This window comes from Guyanagaster necrorhizus (genome assembly GCF_019112545.1).
Source record: "Guyanagaster necrorhizus MCA 3950 unplaced genomic scaffold BT62scaffold_55, whole genome shotgun sequence".
NCBI classification, from domain to species: domain Eukaryota; kingdom Fungi; phylum Basidiomycota; class Agaricomycetes; order Agaricales; family Physalacriaceae; genus Guyanagaster; species Guyanagaster necrorhizus.
In genome coordinates, this window is record NW_025064934.1 from 126,818 (window position 1) to 141,408 (window position 14,591).

The 14,591-nt window shown below is 50.2% G+C and overlaps 5 protein-coding genes across 5 annotated transcripts; 2 read left to right on the top strand and 3 right to left on the bottom strand.

Moving 5' to 3' along the window:
• Nucleotides 1-1,134: 1,134 nt before the first annotated feature.
• Nucleotides 1,135-2,221, bottom strand: BT62DRAFT_957389 (uncharacterized protein). The gene is made up of 5 exons (XM_043188409.1): nucleotides 2,095-2,221; nucleotides 1,940-2,024; nucleotides 1,758-1,892; nucleotides 1,464-1,704; nucleotides 1,135-1,413 (listed from the first exon to the last, which is right to left on the bottom strand). The coding sequence occupies exons 1-5, from the start codon at nucleotides 2,108-2,110 to the stop codon at nucleotides 1,306-1,308; spliced, it is 585 nt and encodes a 194-aa protein (XP_043033575.1). The 5' UTR covers nucleotides 2,111-2,221; the 3' UTR covers nucleotides 1,135-1,305.
• A 108-nt stretch (nucleotides 2,222-2,329) lies between these two features.
• On the top strand, nucleotides 2,330-2,741 carry BT62DRAFT_983239 (RING/U-box; the record flags this gene model as incomplete). Its single annotated transcript, XM_043189759.1, has 3 exons — nucleotides 2,330-2,492; nucleotides 2,549-2,650; nucleotides 2,704-2,741. 3 exons carry the CDS (start codon nucleotides 2,330-2,332, stop codon nucleotides 2,739-2,741), a joined length of 303 nt encoding a protein of 100 aa, XP_043033576.1.
• A 1,980-nt stretch (nucleotides 2,742-4,721) lies between these two features.
• On the top strand, nucleotides 4,722-7,333 carry BT62DRAFT_643254 (PSP1-domain-containing protein). Its single transcript, XM_043181738.1, has 5 exons — nucleotides 4,722-4,779; nucleotides 4,835-4,905; nucleotides 4,966-6,719; nucleotides 6,778-6,963; nucleotides 7,025-7,333. Exons 3-5 carry the CDS (start codon nucleotides 5,002-5,004, stop codon nucleotides 7,080-7,082), a joined length of 1,962 nt encoding a protein of 653 aa, XP_043033577.1. The 5' UTR covers nucleotides 4,722-4,779; nucleotides 4,835-4,905; nucleotides 4,966-5,001; the 3' UTR covers nucleotides 7,083-7,333.
• Nucleotides 7,334-12,721: 5,388 nt separating this feature from the next.
• Nucleotides 12,722-13,605, bottom strand: BT62DRAFT_938415 (uncharacterized protein). The gene is made up of 4 exons (XM_043187538.1): nucleotides 13,329-13,605; nucleotides 13,114-13,240; nucleotides 13,044-13,064; nucleotides 12,722-12,982 (listed from the first exon to the last, which is right to left on the bottom strand). Exons 1-4 carry the CDS (start codon nucleotides 13,558-13,560, stop codon nucleotides 12,967-12,969), a joined length of 396 nt encoding a protein of 131 aa, XP_043033578.1. The 5' UTR covers nucleotides 13,561-13,605; the 3' UTR covers nucleotides 12,722-12,966.
• Nucleotides 13,606-13,845: 240 nt separating this feature from the next.
• BT62DRAFT_643527 (uncharacterized protein) lies at nucleotides 13,846-14,354 on the bottom strand. The gene has a single exon (XM_043181739.1). It carries the CDS (start codon nucleotides 14,283-14,285, stop codon nucleotides 13,932-13,934), a length of 354 nt encoding a protein of 117 aa, XP_043033579.1. The 5' UTR covers nucleotides 14,286-14,354; the 3' UTR covers nucleotides 13,846-13,931.
• Between the last annotated feature and the right edge of the window lie 237 nt (nucleotides 14,355-14,591).

Genomic DNA, 14,591 nt, shown 5'->3' on the forward strand with positions numbered 1-14,591 from the left:
AGTGTGGGATAATATAAGACGCCTTCGATGAGGTTTTTCCCTCAGAACATAAGGATTTACGAAACCCTTCTCATGCTGAAGGTCTGGACTAAATAGGAACCGAGATGTCGGTAAGAAATCTCCTTCCAATGGTCCGCGACAAGTCGCCGAGTCTGCCATAAAGGTCAATCCGTGCAAAGCGGATCTCTTCTCGAAATGAAGGGATAGCAGCCGGTCAACAGACGGCAGTGAAATTCACGTATTGATCCACCGGAGATTGCGCAACCTTTTAACTTCCTGAGGCAAGAGAAGTATCCCGAACAAGTGCCTGTCCAGAAGAAGTAACGACCTGGCCCTTGGGTCCACCAGAAGTACTTAGTGGTGGCGAGGAAAATGAAGGGTGTTTTATATAATATAATCATGCCCATATGTTTGAAATGGATCGCCAGCGTACAATTTCGAAATGTGACCTGAAATTCCATCACTAACATGTGTCCCCATTGGTGTTTGTCAAGACGCTTCACTTGTCAACTTTTCCATGAGCCTCTCGTGTAGTTGAAGAGTCTTATCTGTTCTGCAGTGCTAGGGTAGGATTAATAAGTCTGCGGACTTGTTAACTGTTACTTATTAACACTGACACCTGGGGCCATGTTAATAACATTATGTGATCGCCGTTCATAAACGAGCCCATTTGCTCTGGCCCTTCTAGGGCATCTCGTTGGCAGTTACATCAGCTATGAATGTGGGTTGTTGGTGGATACGACGCTCAATGTTAAGTGGCGGGGGCAAAATGGTGAGTCGGAGCGCTCTGTCATAAAATAACACATCGTACAACCGCTGGGACCACAACCTATGCATTATTGATCAATTTTGGGCTTTCTCTGACCGGCCTGATCTCTTGCTGCCTTCTGAGACTTATCAACTGCCAGATACTTATTAACATGTCCGTTTCGCGGCCATATATTAGCCTCACACTTATTAACCGTACCGAATTCTGCATGCACCTCCAGAGTTGTGTTTGGAGAACAAACACCCTGTTTTTGAGCTTAAAGCAGTTGGAGTAGTGGTTACACGATGTTGAGTCACAGGAGACCTGGACATTTCTGAGGGCCACTGAAGGGCCAATTCCAACTCTTCGAAAACGGTCATACAAGACGGATCTCCTCTAGACCGCTCGATGACACTGACCAATGTTTATAAAGTGGATGTTGCACAAATACACTATATGCCGCCTCGAAGAGATGCTCTAGAAGGCAGACGCGCGAAGGCAACAGGCCGTTCGCGACATGATATTCAACGACCAATCGCGGTTGCTTCCGGTCTCCGTCAAGACACCCCACTTGTCATCTTTTCCATGAGCCTCTCACGTAGCTGAAAGAGCTTCACCTGCTCTTCGCGCGCCTCGCGGAGTTGTGTACGTGCGAGGTCCAGGTTCTGGATAAACATCGGTCAGGGCCATGAAAGGTTTTACGGGAGAGACGTACCGGCGGCACGCCCTTGAACGCCTTGATCTTGCTCCGCTTCGCCTTTATCTGCTCTTTGCGCTGCTTGATACGGTCGGACTGGGCTATAAGATCAGAGATCGTGACGGGTGGCTCTGAGATCGGCAGCGCGGAAAGTTCCTTGCGATATTCCTTTGCTTTGCGAAGGAGGGCTTCCCGTCTGCGGATGGTATCTTCCACGGATTCCCCGGACTGAATGTCTGATTGAAAATGTTCCGTCCACCTGTAAATTAAATAGTGCAGGGTCGTTTCTATTTGAAATTAGACTGAGCCCACTTTTTTATCTGATAGTGCTCATGCTTGGCCGTGGCGAGATGAGCGACGAGCTGCCTCTCGATAAACGCCAAACGAATCTGCATTTGCTTCAAGGAGAGCTGCTCCTCCGACAGCTGGACGAGGGCGCGGGAATAGCTGGATATTGTGAGTATTTCATATGCGGGGCATGTCAAAAATTTTACTTTGCAAAAGACATATCGTCGAGGCCCAGAATTTCGGCTACCGAGACTAGTGCCTCGAGTTTCTGTTCAAGTTCATCCGGTAGACCTGCAAAAGGGAATAATGTCACTGTTTTTCCAGTCTTCCCCCCTCAAGGAGATCAGCACTGCGCACTTACTCTGGACGACCTCCATGTCCACGACGACTTACTTCCGCCGCTGTGAGAAGAATCAGCGTAAGAGACCGAAAAACGCCGACGGCAGGTCACTCGACAAACGCGAATAATGACAATCACCACGAACGCGACACGTACACAAGTACAAACAAACACGGATGTCGTAAGCTTTGTTGACTTTCATTGACCGGGTAATATTCGATGTCCTTCCATTCTTGTTCTCGAACCACCATCTACAATGAAAGTCAATGTCAAATCCTGGCATGCTGTCGCTCAATGGCAATGGGACACAGGCAACGACCAGGACGACGACCCCGAGGGCGATGTATGCGGGATATGCAGGGTGGCCTATGAGGGTTGCTGCCCAACTTGCAAGGTACCGGGAGATGACTGTCCTCTTAGTGCGTTCCTTTGCCGTCTTTTTTCCACTTCTTTTCTGAGGATCGTCCCTCTATAGTATGGGGTGAATGCAGCCACGTTTTCCACATGCACTGCCTCTTGAAATGGATCTCGACGTCTTCGTCGAAGCAGCAATGCCCTATGGATCGTCGGACGTGGGGTGCGTGGCATTTTTTTTTCTCTCGCATACCTTTTGCTCATGATTCTCTACAGTAACCGCTGAACGTAAGGTCGGCGGCTCGAAGACATGAAGACCAGCCGCATTCGCATCCACGCACGCCACCGTTGTATCCATATACGCTGTATTCTACCGAGGATTTATTACCCACGCTTCATCTTCCCCGCCCATCTCACCTACGCCTTTCGCGTTTGTACTTAGATACCCCACCCCCACGGATTTTCAAGGGTTTTCAAAAAGTCATTCCATCTCGGAGTTCTTGGTTTACCTTTGTAGTTTATTGGTATACACTTATACGATAACGATACAATGTACTTTTATTCTCCTTACTCTTCGCCGCGCAACGGAAGCAAAACGAAACGGGGACGCTGGGTCTTGGGTGGCTATGATCAGGGTCGTTTGTATTTCAATTGTTTCGTTGATGTTTTCCTAGCTCCAGGCATACATGTCTCGACACCATCATTACGTCGCTTGTTGTGTATCCGAGCTCAGGCTAGACCAGTAAGCGCCGCTGACGTTTTCTTTGTGAATATGTGCTGATCTATTCTTCTAAAATAAGTATGTGGTCGCCGCGACACTGAGGCCATCTCATCTGTTGCCTCGATATATGAATTCCACCGAAGCTTGCACGCTCATGAGATGAGGCAGCCTCAGTTTCGCTCCATGCTCGTTTCTAACAGGGAGCCCAGAGCGTAATTCCTGGTCTTTCTTTGAGTTAGAACACCTTCAGTCTCTATTTCCACGTTGCATAATGGGGTCAAGTCGGGGAAATTTGAAACTCAACATTGTTTCGCTGTCCAATGTGGGGCGCTCAATCTGGATGTATCTCGTTACCAGCCTATTAGATGCATGGCAGCAATGCATCGGAGCATGGGTATGAAGCTCGCAAGCTCCGGAGCGCTGGAACCGTTCAAATTTGAGCAAGTATGCTATCACTTGACCTTCGCGCAGCTACTGATGATGGTCCTCTATCTATCAAAGAATAATCTCGCTCGGACGAACAAGGCAACAAACGCAAGAGCACATCCTTGCTTGCCACTAGGTGACTGGTATTAGGAGATGCCAGGGTTACCACCGGCACTCCACATCTTTGCTAGACTCCAGCGCTTGCCCTCTTCCGTAATCCACGCCGCGTTTCTTCCTACCGCTTACAATTATCCCCTTTTTCCTCTATCGGATCACGTTTTAGAGGAATCTTCTACCGATGGTTGGCTTCATTCACAGCATTTCTCAAGAAACCTAGGCAGTGAACTCGCCATCGAGCCTTTACTTCCCGTCGATGTCTGATGATCTGCCTGATTCCTTCAAGACGAGGCCATTTCGGAGGTAAAAATAAAGTCCGCCTTGTGTCGGAACTTCCGAAATAGTGATTGAAAGGACCGCACCGCAGATCAGAGCGCGTCAACAGTGGCGCGTTAGTTCAATAATGGCTTGACAGTGTCGCGTGCACCTTTTGCTGTCCACACACGATCGCGCGAAAAAGAAGGATCCGGAATTGTGGGCCAGTTATTGTCTTGACTTGACGTGGACTGAGATGCATTGCCAAAGATGATCCGGAATGAAGCCGGTCCCGAGGACAGTACTAGAGTCGAGGTTTTGTGGCGCAGATTTTACGGCAGACTCGTAGCTAGACAAAAAGAATAAACCAGATCTCCAGTAAAATGAAGGAAATGTTGAATCCGTAAAACATAACGGAAGAAGTAGTCAGTTGTACCGGTCAGAGGGACAATGGACATGCCTTTTAGGTCACATGCCCCTGTCAATGGGTCAGCTGAGGCGAGGCTGGACTAAGACCCTTCTTCTTCCATTACCACCACCAGCTTGCTGACGACTCTTAGATTCTTACGACTAGATTTCCCTACCCTTACATTTTGTCAAGAAATAGAGCCGACAAGCATCCATACATACAACGAAAAGGCGGCACTGAACGGGATACCCCATATTTCGCGGGCTGCGTGCGTGTTTCACGACTTTCTCCTGCCTTTTTTCCGGTCTAAAGGCGTCGTTCCTGCAGCAGCGAAAGAAAAAGAATTGAGCATCTCTAGAGTACTGGATACTACGTTGTGGTTGCCACGAAAACCTGCCTGATTATTTCCACGTTTTGTGCAGCAGTACGTTTTTTGCCTTTTAAATCATCTCGCGCGCTGAAAAAGCGCTTTTTCTCAGGCTTCAGTCACAGGATCGACTATTGAAAAGAATATTTAGGTGGGCGTTAGTGGTATTGGTTCAAGTTTTTCGTGCGTTTGCAACACGAACTTTTTTTTTTTCTGCTCCGCTATTGACATGGATCCAAACAGAAACTGGCGTACGATCAACGTAAACAAGGCACTTACATGGGACCGGCGACGAGCGACGAAGAGGACAGGACCAATCGCTTCTTGGCTTCCAATGGTTCTGATGCTGGTTCCGGGTCAGGACGAGAACGTGCGGCCAGCCAGCCGCCGCGTACGCCAGGACAGCAACATTTCTTCTCTTCGCCGTCGCAGCAGCCCTTCGTGCCATCAAGCATCAACGTCGTCAGTTCACCTTGGTCGAACCAGCGACTATTGAGTCCGACCCGTCAGATGGCTACCCGGAGTTCGTCCTTCTCGAATACAAATCCACAACAGAGCCAGTTCGGAACGGCCATGAGGGAGAGAAGCTTTCCTTCAACTTTTGAGGACGACGAGTCTGAACTCGAGAGTTTTGACGAGCGGTATATCCCAACTTCGCTTTCGAGGGGCAGGACCTACGCCCAGGATATCTCACGCAGTCGTTCTCAGTCGCTTGCCGCAGGAAGGCCTACTCCGATAGGCAGCCCGTATGTTGCTACTCCAAGCATGGCGAGCTGGAACGAGTCCCTGTTATCCAACCCGGTCAACATACCCGGTCGATACGGCGACATGAAACCACCAGGCTCTAGCCGGTATGGTTCAATGGGTAGATCCCCTATCAACATTAACGCTTCTTCTCCTTCCCGGTTTGTTAGATATGACATCTCGAATATGAGCCCGTTCGTCCGCGACGTGGGTCAGATTTTGTTGGATGACGGGTCTGCATTCAGAGAGTTATGGTCCGGGATGAATCCTCCGAGGGGTGAGAATGGTGGCGGTGGCGGCGGCAGTGGGACGGCCAGTCGAAGGCATAGCGTCAGTGTCGTACAGCCAAGGCGAGGAGCAATTGTTGGTTTCAATGCTCCAGGCGTGGAGGATGTCGACGATCAGCCATCGTTTTCTTCTGTCAATAACTATGGCCACGGTGGACTTATGTTATCGGATGAAGATCTTGCGGGCGACCTCGGACGGCTTAACATTAACGATGGTCAGTCTCCATCCCAGCCGACGAGCCAACCGTCTTCTCTGCCTATCTACGCGCCTCTGTCTCGCAGTCCGCCCTCCAACGAATTTGCGTTTCCACCGATCAATGTGAGCAAGCTGTCGCCTAGTGATGGAAGTGAGGAGCAATTTGAGTCACGCTACCGACAGCAGCAGACGACGCCTCAGCAGCAGCAGCAGCAGCAACAACAACCCTCACGGGAGCTTCACACGGCTAGGTTTATTCCAGGGCAAGGGATTCAATACTATCCTCAGACGACCAGCTTCTCTTCTCCCACGCGTGCACGAGCCCCTTCCTACTCCAACACTGTTGCCTCGCCGACCTCGACTCGAGCGCCGCCGCCGCAAAGCCAGCCGATCCACCACCGGCTTCCTTCTTCGGAGCATGAGCTTGGAAAGGGTCTGCCCCTCCACTCGGTGCCGTCTTCGTGGCCGCTATACATCGTGGAGTTTAAGGCGGGTCGAACAGATCTTTTCTACCTTACGGATCTGTCACAGGAGATTCGCGTGGGTGATTTGGTGATGGTGGAGGCTGATCGAGGAAAGGATTTGGGCAAGGTGGTCAATGATAGTATTACGGTCGAGGAGGTGGAGGCATTCCAGAGAGATAGACAGGGCAGGGACGAAGAGGAAGGCCCTGTGAGTCCTGGAGGGAGCGGAGGAGGCAGTAGTGGTGGTTCGAAGAAGGAGATTAACCCAAAAATGATCTATGGCAAGGCGTCCACGCATGATGCTCAGTATGTTTGATTTCCCTTTCTCACGACACGAACAGCAGCCTGACCGTCGCTATCTAAGGCTGTTAATGTCCAAGATGCAAGACGAGGCTAAAGCGCTGCAGCTGTGCCAGAGCAAGGTGCGCGCCAAGAAGCTGCCGATGGAGGTCGTCGACGCCGAGTATCAGTGGGACCGGCGCAAGTTGACGTTCTACTTTATTGCGGAGAAGAGGATCGATTTTAGGGAGCTCGTCAGGGAGCTGTTCCGGTAAGCAGGAACACACCGGTTTCGCTGGGTCGGGTTGGTTGCTTACAATTTTTGCTTTCAGGTTGTACAAGACGAGGATATGGATGGCTTCCCTTCAAGGAGGCAGCTACGAGCAGTAATCACGCGCGCAACAATGATGACTATACCACCACCACCACCACCACCAACGTTTCTCGCACACTCAAAACTTTTTGTCTTCCCTCCGCTTTTCCTTCGTATTATTCTTGGTATATATATATTTCTTAGGCATATTTGGATAGACCATGCATGCACTCTATTCTATCTATTATATTCTTTCTTGTTCTGTACTTGTATATGTATAGTTCGCCTTTTTTTTCCCCCTCTGTCTCCCCGCTTTACTGGCTCATGGTCATCGTTATTATCTATTTTGAGACCCACGTGTACAGTAGTCCTTCAATGTTTCTGCGTCTTGATCTTTGCACCTTTTGACGGTTTCTTTTTGGACTGGAGGGTGGGGGGTCTTTGCGATGATGATTGAGTAAAGTAGGATAAAACTACATTGTATTAGTAACTGTTATAAGGCCAATAAAGCGCGAATCAGTAAACCTTATATATATAACCTACCATGTTCTCGTTTTCTTATGTTCCTTCGTTTGTGATTATGACTGCGTGGGGACTGTCACGAACCACTTTGGTTTAATGGCCATTTCGGTGATCTCGGAAGCCCATTTGTTTGCCGCTGTATAATAGAGGGGTACTTGGAAATTAGCCGGCGCCGGAATTCGGCACGATGTCTGATCTTGCCCTGCGCTATATGGACCCAGCATCGACAAAAAACCAGCAAACGTACCAACCCAACCCAGAGCGCACCCAGTCGCCGTCTAGAGGGCTCTTTACATGCACGCAAATCCTTTGTAGGGTAAGTTTTTCTGTGCTGGGACAACAAGGTCTCTGACCCCCCATTTCCAGCTGCAAAGACGTACAAGCCCTGGTTCCTACGTGGGTTATGTTGACCGAGGATGATACTGCAAATCTCATCGTTCCCTATATATAGTGATCATTCCTGGCGAGTGCTGGCCCGAGGCATTCCTGGAAAGCTACAGTAGCATGCCCGTATCGTATATCTCATGAGACCAAGTCTCGCAGAGATTCGAGATTTGGTCCCCCCTCTCCGGAAAGATCTGAAGAACCTGTGTTGTTTATTATTCGCGTAGAGGATGAGGATGGCGAAGGGAAGTAGCTGCACGAAGCCTTTCTTGATTCCACTACCCGCTCGACAGATGATGGGATGAGATGATGTACGGACTCAGAATAGACGAGCAGCATAAACCTCAAATCAGTGCATGGCTTTGTTTGGCATACCGCGCTCCGTTCAGTCATTCAACGCAATCCCATCTACGATCCTGCTGGGAATTTTCAGCATCAACCAAAGATTATCGTTTCCCCCGAGCGTTTTGGAGTAGACTTTCTTTCTGTCAGTTTCCACGTGGTGGTAGTGCCAGTTTTCGCTCGCTTCCTGGGCTCACTACCCGCTAGTAGAAGTTGGATTGGAGGACTTTGTCTCGCGGCAACGCTCAGCAAGGATAGACTCCCCTCCCCCCCCTTCAATGTGAGATTCGGTAGTAGTCTCTGCCATGTATTCAACCCTTGCTTGTCAGCGTTGCGACTTCTAGCTGCCACCACAGACATATGGGTAGGCCCCATCCCATGGACCTCGTACCTGGCTCGCAATTGATTCTGTAAACTCTCTTATCTCTCAGGTGGTCATGCTCTGCAAGGCGACGACCTCTTGTCCAGTGGTTATTGCTGGAAAAAAAAAAATTCTTACTGAAAAACCCCCGCAGGGGCACACGCTTATTGCCGCAGCCATGCCTGTTTAATCTGATGAAGCAGGTCGCCGAGAGATTGAGATTCGGAACCCCCCTCGCCCTCGCTGATGGTAATGTCGGACCAAACGGGCGGGGTTCACTGTCGTGCGTACAGGGGAAGACAAACCGCTCAGAACGGAATCTCCTAGACCCTCGAGAGAAGCTCAGCGAGCGAGCGATCGTTCTTCCCCCCCACCACTCCATCCTATTCCGCTCTCGAGCTGCCACCGAAGACGAAGACGAAATTATACATTTCGCCTACCTCGCTCTCGTCCCTGAGGGCTGAGAGGTTTCCAATAATCTTTTTTCGGCTGACGAAGTTGTGTTATACGACGCACGTATTTCAACAACGTCCTTGTTATGATGTCGCTCGAGAACCCCGGAGGGGGGGGGGGAATTGGGAGTCTTTGTGAAGGGTATCAGATCTGCTATTAGTAGCAAAGGACAACCCCTCTGCGGCCACACATCCTATGGAATTGAGAGATACTTTGCCTGAGAGCGACTTTGCTGATATAGAGATTGGGTGTGTGTCGTAGATATATTGAAGCTGCATGGTGACTCTGAGGGAGTGGGGAAGAGCACCTATTCCGCCGCGGAAGAATCATGCTCATGCCCAACGGCGGCATCGATGGTTCCATGGATCCTCTACAGTGCACTGGTCTGCCCATATGTCTTTTCCATCCACTGTGAACTGTGCACTCACGCCTTCTGTATTTAATCCTAGTTTTTTTTTTTCTTAAGCATTCAGCATTCAGCATTCATCGCCAGCCAACTTCGAGCGTCTAACGACCCAGTCTCCAGGTTCCCATATTACACGAGGAAGAGGGGGGGGTGGGACCTAAGCGGACAATTCCTAGGTACCCGGTACCGACCACTGGCACTATGATATTGGTAGTCACCACCCTCGGATCGACGTTTACTGCGCCGCAGATCCTCGTCTGGTGTAGCGAGAAATTGGCCTCGTGCACGTTCCTGGATTGAGATCCACAAAAGCGATAAACGCCACGAGGATACTAGTACTATTACAAACCTCTTCAAGTACTCCTCCGGTAAGCAAACTTCAAAAAACCAGCGGCGAGCAAGCCCAGCCGTCCCTCCGACAACCAAATCCCGTAACGCTTCTTTCCCCAAGGATCCCAACCTCCGCTGAACGCCGTCTTCAAGAACATGCCAGGCTCTCTATTGTCTTCAAGCGCCCATTGTCGTGCAAATCGAACCAATGACGAGCTCCGGCGTCTGGGAGACGTATAGCCGCTGCTGATACTTGTCCTCCAACCGGGCCACGAGTCGAGTTGTTACCCGTCCTGGGGGGGCCCATTGATGAAAGCCGAGCAGACTGTCTGACTGTCTGTGTGGACCTCGAAGAAACAATTCTGTATCCCGTGGGGCGCAGCATGCACCAACCTCGCAACGGACTACCATTTCTCAATCCTACGACGAACAGTAAGATGACGAAAGGGCGTTTGGTATACTCGTACTCACATAAGTGACTGTCCCTCTCGCACCACCCAGTCGCAGCGAGCGCGTCATCGTGTCTTCAAAGGTTGTACCTACCCATACCCATACCCATACCCCACCAAACACCTTCAGCCTCGATGGTGGCTCCCATAGATCCATCTTCGTTCCTGCGAGCTGCAAGTCGATCGATCCTGAAACGCTGCCTTTTTTTTTTTCCCCCGAATGGGTGTGCACAGGGTCCAATTCGTTTCGCCAAATTCGGGCCCAGCCTGGGTAGGTGAGCGAGCGAGCGATCAGGGGATGAGGTCGACGGCGGGGCTTCTACTCACCGGGGGGGTACTAAGATAAGATCGTAGGGGAGGGGCTGTCCACCCCGTTGTATGACCCAATGTAACTTGGTTGGGGTCCTCTGATGGCGGAGGCACCGTCAGAGTGATAATGGGAGTTGCGCTTAGGGCCGTTGGTGATTTCTCGTTTGACTTCTTTTGGTCGGACCGGTCGTGGCACGGACGTTTGCGGGGGGGTTATCCATATAGTTCAGAGCATCGATGGGTCATTTGTATTCATCTGATAAAGCTCAGGAGAGTCCGTCGATGCTCCGCCATGCAGGTAACGTCTTTGGGGTGCACAGTTCTGTAGCAGTGAGCACTACAAGTTCTCTTCTCTGAGAAAAGTCGCAGCCAAGTCAGAATGGAAACGGAAACGTCGCTGCCAAAGTCTGGATTATTTCAAAGTGTCCAACAAACTCGTGCTTATTAAGACGCAAGTGAGTCATATATATATACATATTTCTCGGTGGATCTATAGAACAGGATAAGCATGAAGCTGAAGCAAGCATGAGTGCATGCCAGGCACTTGTCACAGAATACTGAATCAGGACGAACGGGCAAACAACGCTGGTTTATCATCTTCTCTTGTGGCCCATACTGCCAACTCTGACCAACGTAAGCGATCCGTGTATCCTGCTAGTCTTGCTGCTGTTCCTAATGTCGAGAAGAGCTGAGATTGGCCAGAGAGCCTTTGCTGTATCAATATAGTGTTCCGAAAGTGCGCGTTGTCTGCACAGATACGGCCGTGACGCGAGCTGAGGATGTATATACTGCCCAGATCGACAAGGAACTGGACGAGGACCTGAAGGCCATTTTCAAGTACTTGTCTGAGTTTGGGTCGCTTTCTGAGGGACGGATTGTCGACAGGGAAATGATTCGGTGCGTCACTTGTTTTCTTTAAACCCATCTGGAAGTGTCGATCTGGTCAAGAACCAAGATCAGCGGGCCAAGGCGGCGAGAACGCAGTCCACGTGACTGTATGCGCTTCCAAGGATAGAAGCTTGCGATGATGGGCTTCTCCAAATCTGGCTTATCTTGCCACCCCTAAACCGTCGGCAAATATACGCCGTCTGGCCATCACGCTTGGTTTGATAGATATGATCTTTCAACCCGTACAACGGCAACCAGACTCAAGCGTCTCACGGCCCAAAATTGTCTCCGTTACAGCCCGTTACCCAAGATATCTTAGCGCGGGTCGGTCACACCAGGTACCGACCACCACCCTCGAATCGGTTTGCTGCGCCGCAGACTCCCACCGCTTTTCCACCTGGGGAAAGAAGGGCATGCCCTCATATATGCGCCTGTCAGGTTGGGATACATGTCATAGTTATCATTCGCCCTCTTAAATCATGCAACTGAAACTTATCATCATGATGAACTCCAAGTGACGCGTGACGTCATTAGACTCGTATCGGTGAATCACTTAATGACTCGGAATTTGATTTTGACTTTTTTCCACAACCCCGTCGGGCAATGCGACTTTCCGCTCTCTCAAAAAAGAGGTCACGTACGTAAAACTCACAAATTGACGTTTTCGCTCCGAAAAGTTGACGAACTTCGATATAGGCACAACAACGTATGAAAAATGAAAAACGGCCCCGAACTCAAAAACGTCCGGTCAACGGATTTGTGGTTTTTTTTTTATCGAAACGAACAAAGAGAAAGGCTGGCTATTCGCAGAGACCGTACGAGAACGAAAAGTCTTCGCCAGAGTCTTATTAGACTCTGTCCAATCCCTGACTGGCTGCCTTCCTTTGAGCCCAGAAGCATTACGGTTGCATGTTTCCTAAAAATACCAGCCCGATATCGAGATGGCGGAAAGAATGCGCCTCTTGGTGCTTTACAGATAAGGACATTGGCGGCATCATCCGTTTTTCCTTCGTTCCAGGTATCTGCGGGGATACACATGCTCCAGAATCATTCCTTACGCGCTCGAGAGTTAAAGACTAACGGAAACGGGTTCTTCAAGATGGGTGAACCCTACCCGTTCTTCACTCCTTTCATTCGGTTATAGGGGCAGACTATGCTTCTTAAGACCTTTTTTTACGACAGTGCTCTCACGATGATTCTTTTTTCCCTTATCATGAGCGCGGAAATCGCGGAATCTGATTCTTTCTCATCCTTTCGTCATAATAATTCTTCTTTTTCTTCCCGACGTCGCATGCGGGGTTTGGATGGGTATACAGCGATACATGATTGGAGTACATTTGAATGATGAATTTGCGTCTATCTATGGCAAGCCTTGGGTATGCAGTAAGAGTGAAAGGGAAAGGGAGAGGCGATTCCGGTTTTATGTTAGCGAGAAGGAAAACAACAAAAACAAAAAAACAAAAAGGATATAATAAGATAACTCCCGAGTCCTGAATGAAAGAATGTGGGTGAAATCCCTAATGGTGTCGCGTCCTGGAGGAGATGGGATGAGCGACATTGAACGAAGAATGGAAGAGAAGGAACGGCAAATCACTTTAATTTAGAAGTGAGAGTCCTGCAATGCCCCGTCAGCGACCAAGCCAATGACTAGCAGCGGCACGCACTTCAATATCACCAACGACACTTGCATACTGAGGAACGTCCGCCTCCTCGACTGGTTGATATTGCGCGCAGCGTCCGCCGCATTATTAGAGGACACCTGCCCCACCGTCTCTTGCGCGCACGTCTCATCTATAAAGTAAAGTCAGCGATAACGACTCCCTCGCCACCACCACCACCACCACCACCTTAGTAAGTAAAAAAAAAAAAAGAAACGCACCTGGGTCATCCAGATTGATAACAGCCGACACCCTCAACGGCGACCGCTTAGCCCCCTGGCGGCCCCTCTGCCGCCTCCCCGGGCTCCCATTGCGCCTGCTGCTCCGCCTCCGCTGGAGGTACCGCCGATCCTCGAACACATGCGGTGCGATCCCGCTGATGACCTCGCGGGGTGTGGGCTTGAAGTTGGCGATGGCGGCCGCGAGCGTTGCTTGGTCGTGGATATCAGTCATCGTGGTAGTTGGTAGTTGGTGCTTAGTGGGGAAAAGAGTGAAGAGGGGAAGAGAGGGAAAAGAAGGTGGGAGAAGGGGCCCACCACCCAATCTCGATAAAAGAGCTGCTGCGTGCGGCACTGCTTCCAGCCGCTTATTAATAGCCTGCTGTTGGTGGCCCATCGAGGCACGTTTCCCGACTTTTGTTATTATTATTTTAAGCCCCGTTAGCCACTGCATTATTCTGAGAGAAAGGGGAGTGGGGGGGGGGGGGGGGGGGGGGGGGGGCGGTGCGCTATCGTCGCCGACGACGGTGAACTGGAAAGAAAGAAAGAAACCGTTCTCACGTGGTCGGTCGCTTGGCGAAATCTCGGTTGACAAATTCAGATGTGTTAACCGATGGCACTGCCTAATAGTAATAGTAATAGTAATATTGCTACTACCCGTCGGCTCCACTTGGTATTATGTACAGCCATCCACATTGAAAGCCTGAAGCTTGATATATACAGCGTTGGGGGAGGGAGGGAGGAGAACGAACCCCAGTGAACTCTGAACAAGACGCGCGGTTTTAACCTATATTGCCTAGCCGCGTCGAGAACAGGATGTCGGTCTGACACCCCCCAGCGGCGGCGAGGGGGGGGGGGGATAAACAGGAAGAGAGAAGTGTCATTTAACGGAGAAACCTGTGCCAGCAATCCACACACTGTCCTCCAGGTTGATGTCAAAAATTCATTCATATTCACCATGTCCGACAAGCATGGGCCAAGGGAGAGAGGTGGGGGATAAGAAGCGAGTCGGACCACGGGGAGATCGAGTGTACTTGCTATATATCATGTATGAGTCGACCCGGAGTAGATATTGCAATTGATGATGCATGACGTCATGGAGAGGAAAGGGATCGTTGTCGATATGTGGGTGGATCCGGTGAATGCAATATTTACAAGCAAGGGGGGGCATGCTGTCAACCTGTTGCTGATGGCTGACTAGGGACAGTTGGTATCTTAGTTGGGGGGGGGGGGGGGGGATAATGTGCCAGGCAACCATACCAGATA

Excerpts from the sequence above, each read along its gene's own strand:
- BT62DRAFT_938415 (XM_043187538.1), bottom strand. The coding sequence starts at position 13,560 with ATGACTGATATCCACGACCAAGCAACGCTCGCGGCCGCCATCGCCAAC. Across the intron at positions 13,241-13,328 it reads TATCAATCTGGATGACCCAG|ATGAGACGTGCGCGCAAGAG; the intron begins GTGCGTTTCTTT and ends TTTACTTTATAG. Across the intron at positions 13,065-13,113 it reads GTGTCGTTGGTGATATTGAA|GACTCTCACTTCTAAATTAA; the intron begins GTGCGTGCCGCT and ends GGGGCATTGCAG.
- BT62DRAFT_643254 (XM_043181738.1), top strand. The coding sequence starts at position 5,002 with ATGGGACCGGCGACGAGCGACGAAGAGGACAGGACCAATCGCTTCTTG. Across the intron at positions 6,720-6,777 it reads GCGTCCACGCATGATGCTCA|GCTGTTAATGTCCAAGATGC; the intron begins GTATGTTTGATT and ends TCGCTATCTAAG. Across the intron at positions 6,964-7,024 it reads CTCGTCAGGGAGCTGTTCCG|GTTGTACAAGACGAGGATAT; the intron begins GTAAGCAGGAAC and ends TTTTGCTTTCAG.
- BT62DRAFT_643527 (XM_043181739.1), bottom strand. The coding sequence starts at position 14,285 with ATGGTGAATATGAATGAATTTTTGACATCAACCTGGAGGACAGTGTGT.
- BT62DRAFT_957389 (XM_043188409.1), bottom strand. Across the intron at positions 1,893-1,939 it reads GACGATATGTCTTTTGCAAA|CTATTCCCGCGCCCTCGTCC; the intron begins GTAAAATTTTTG and ends CACAATATCCAG. Across the intron at positions 1,414-1,463 it reads CGTTCAAGGGCGTGCCGCCG|AACCTGGACCTCGCACGTAC; the intron begins GTACGTCTCTCC and ends ATGTTTATCCAG.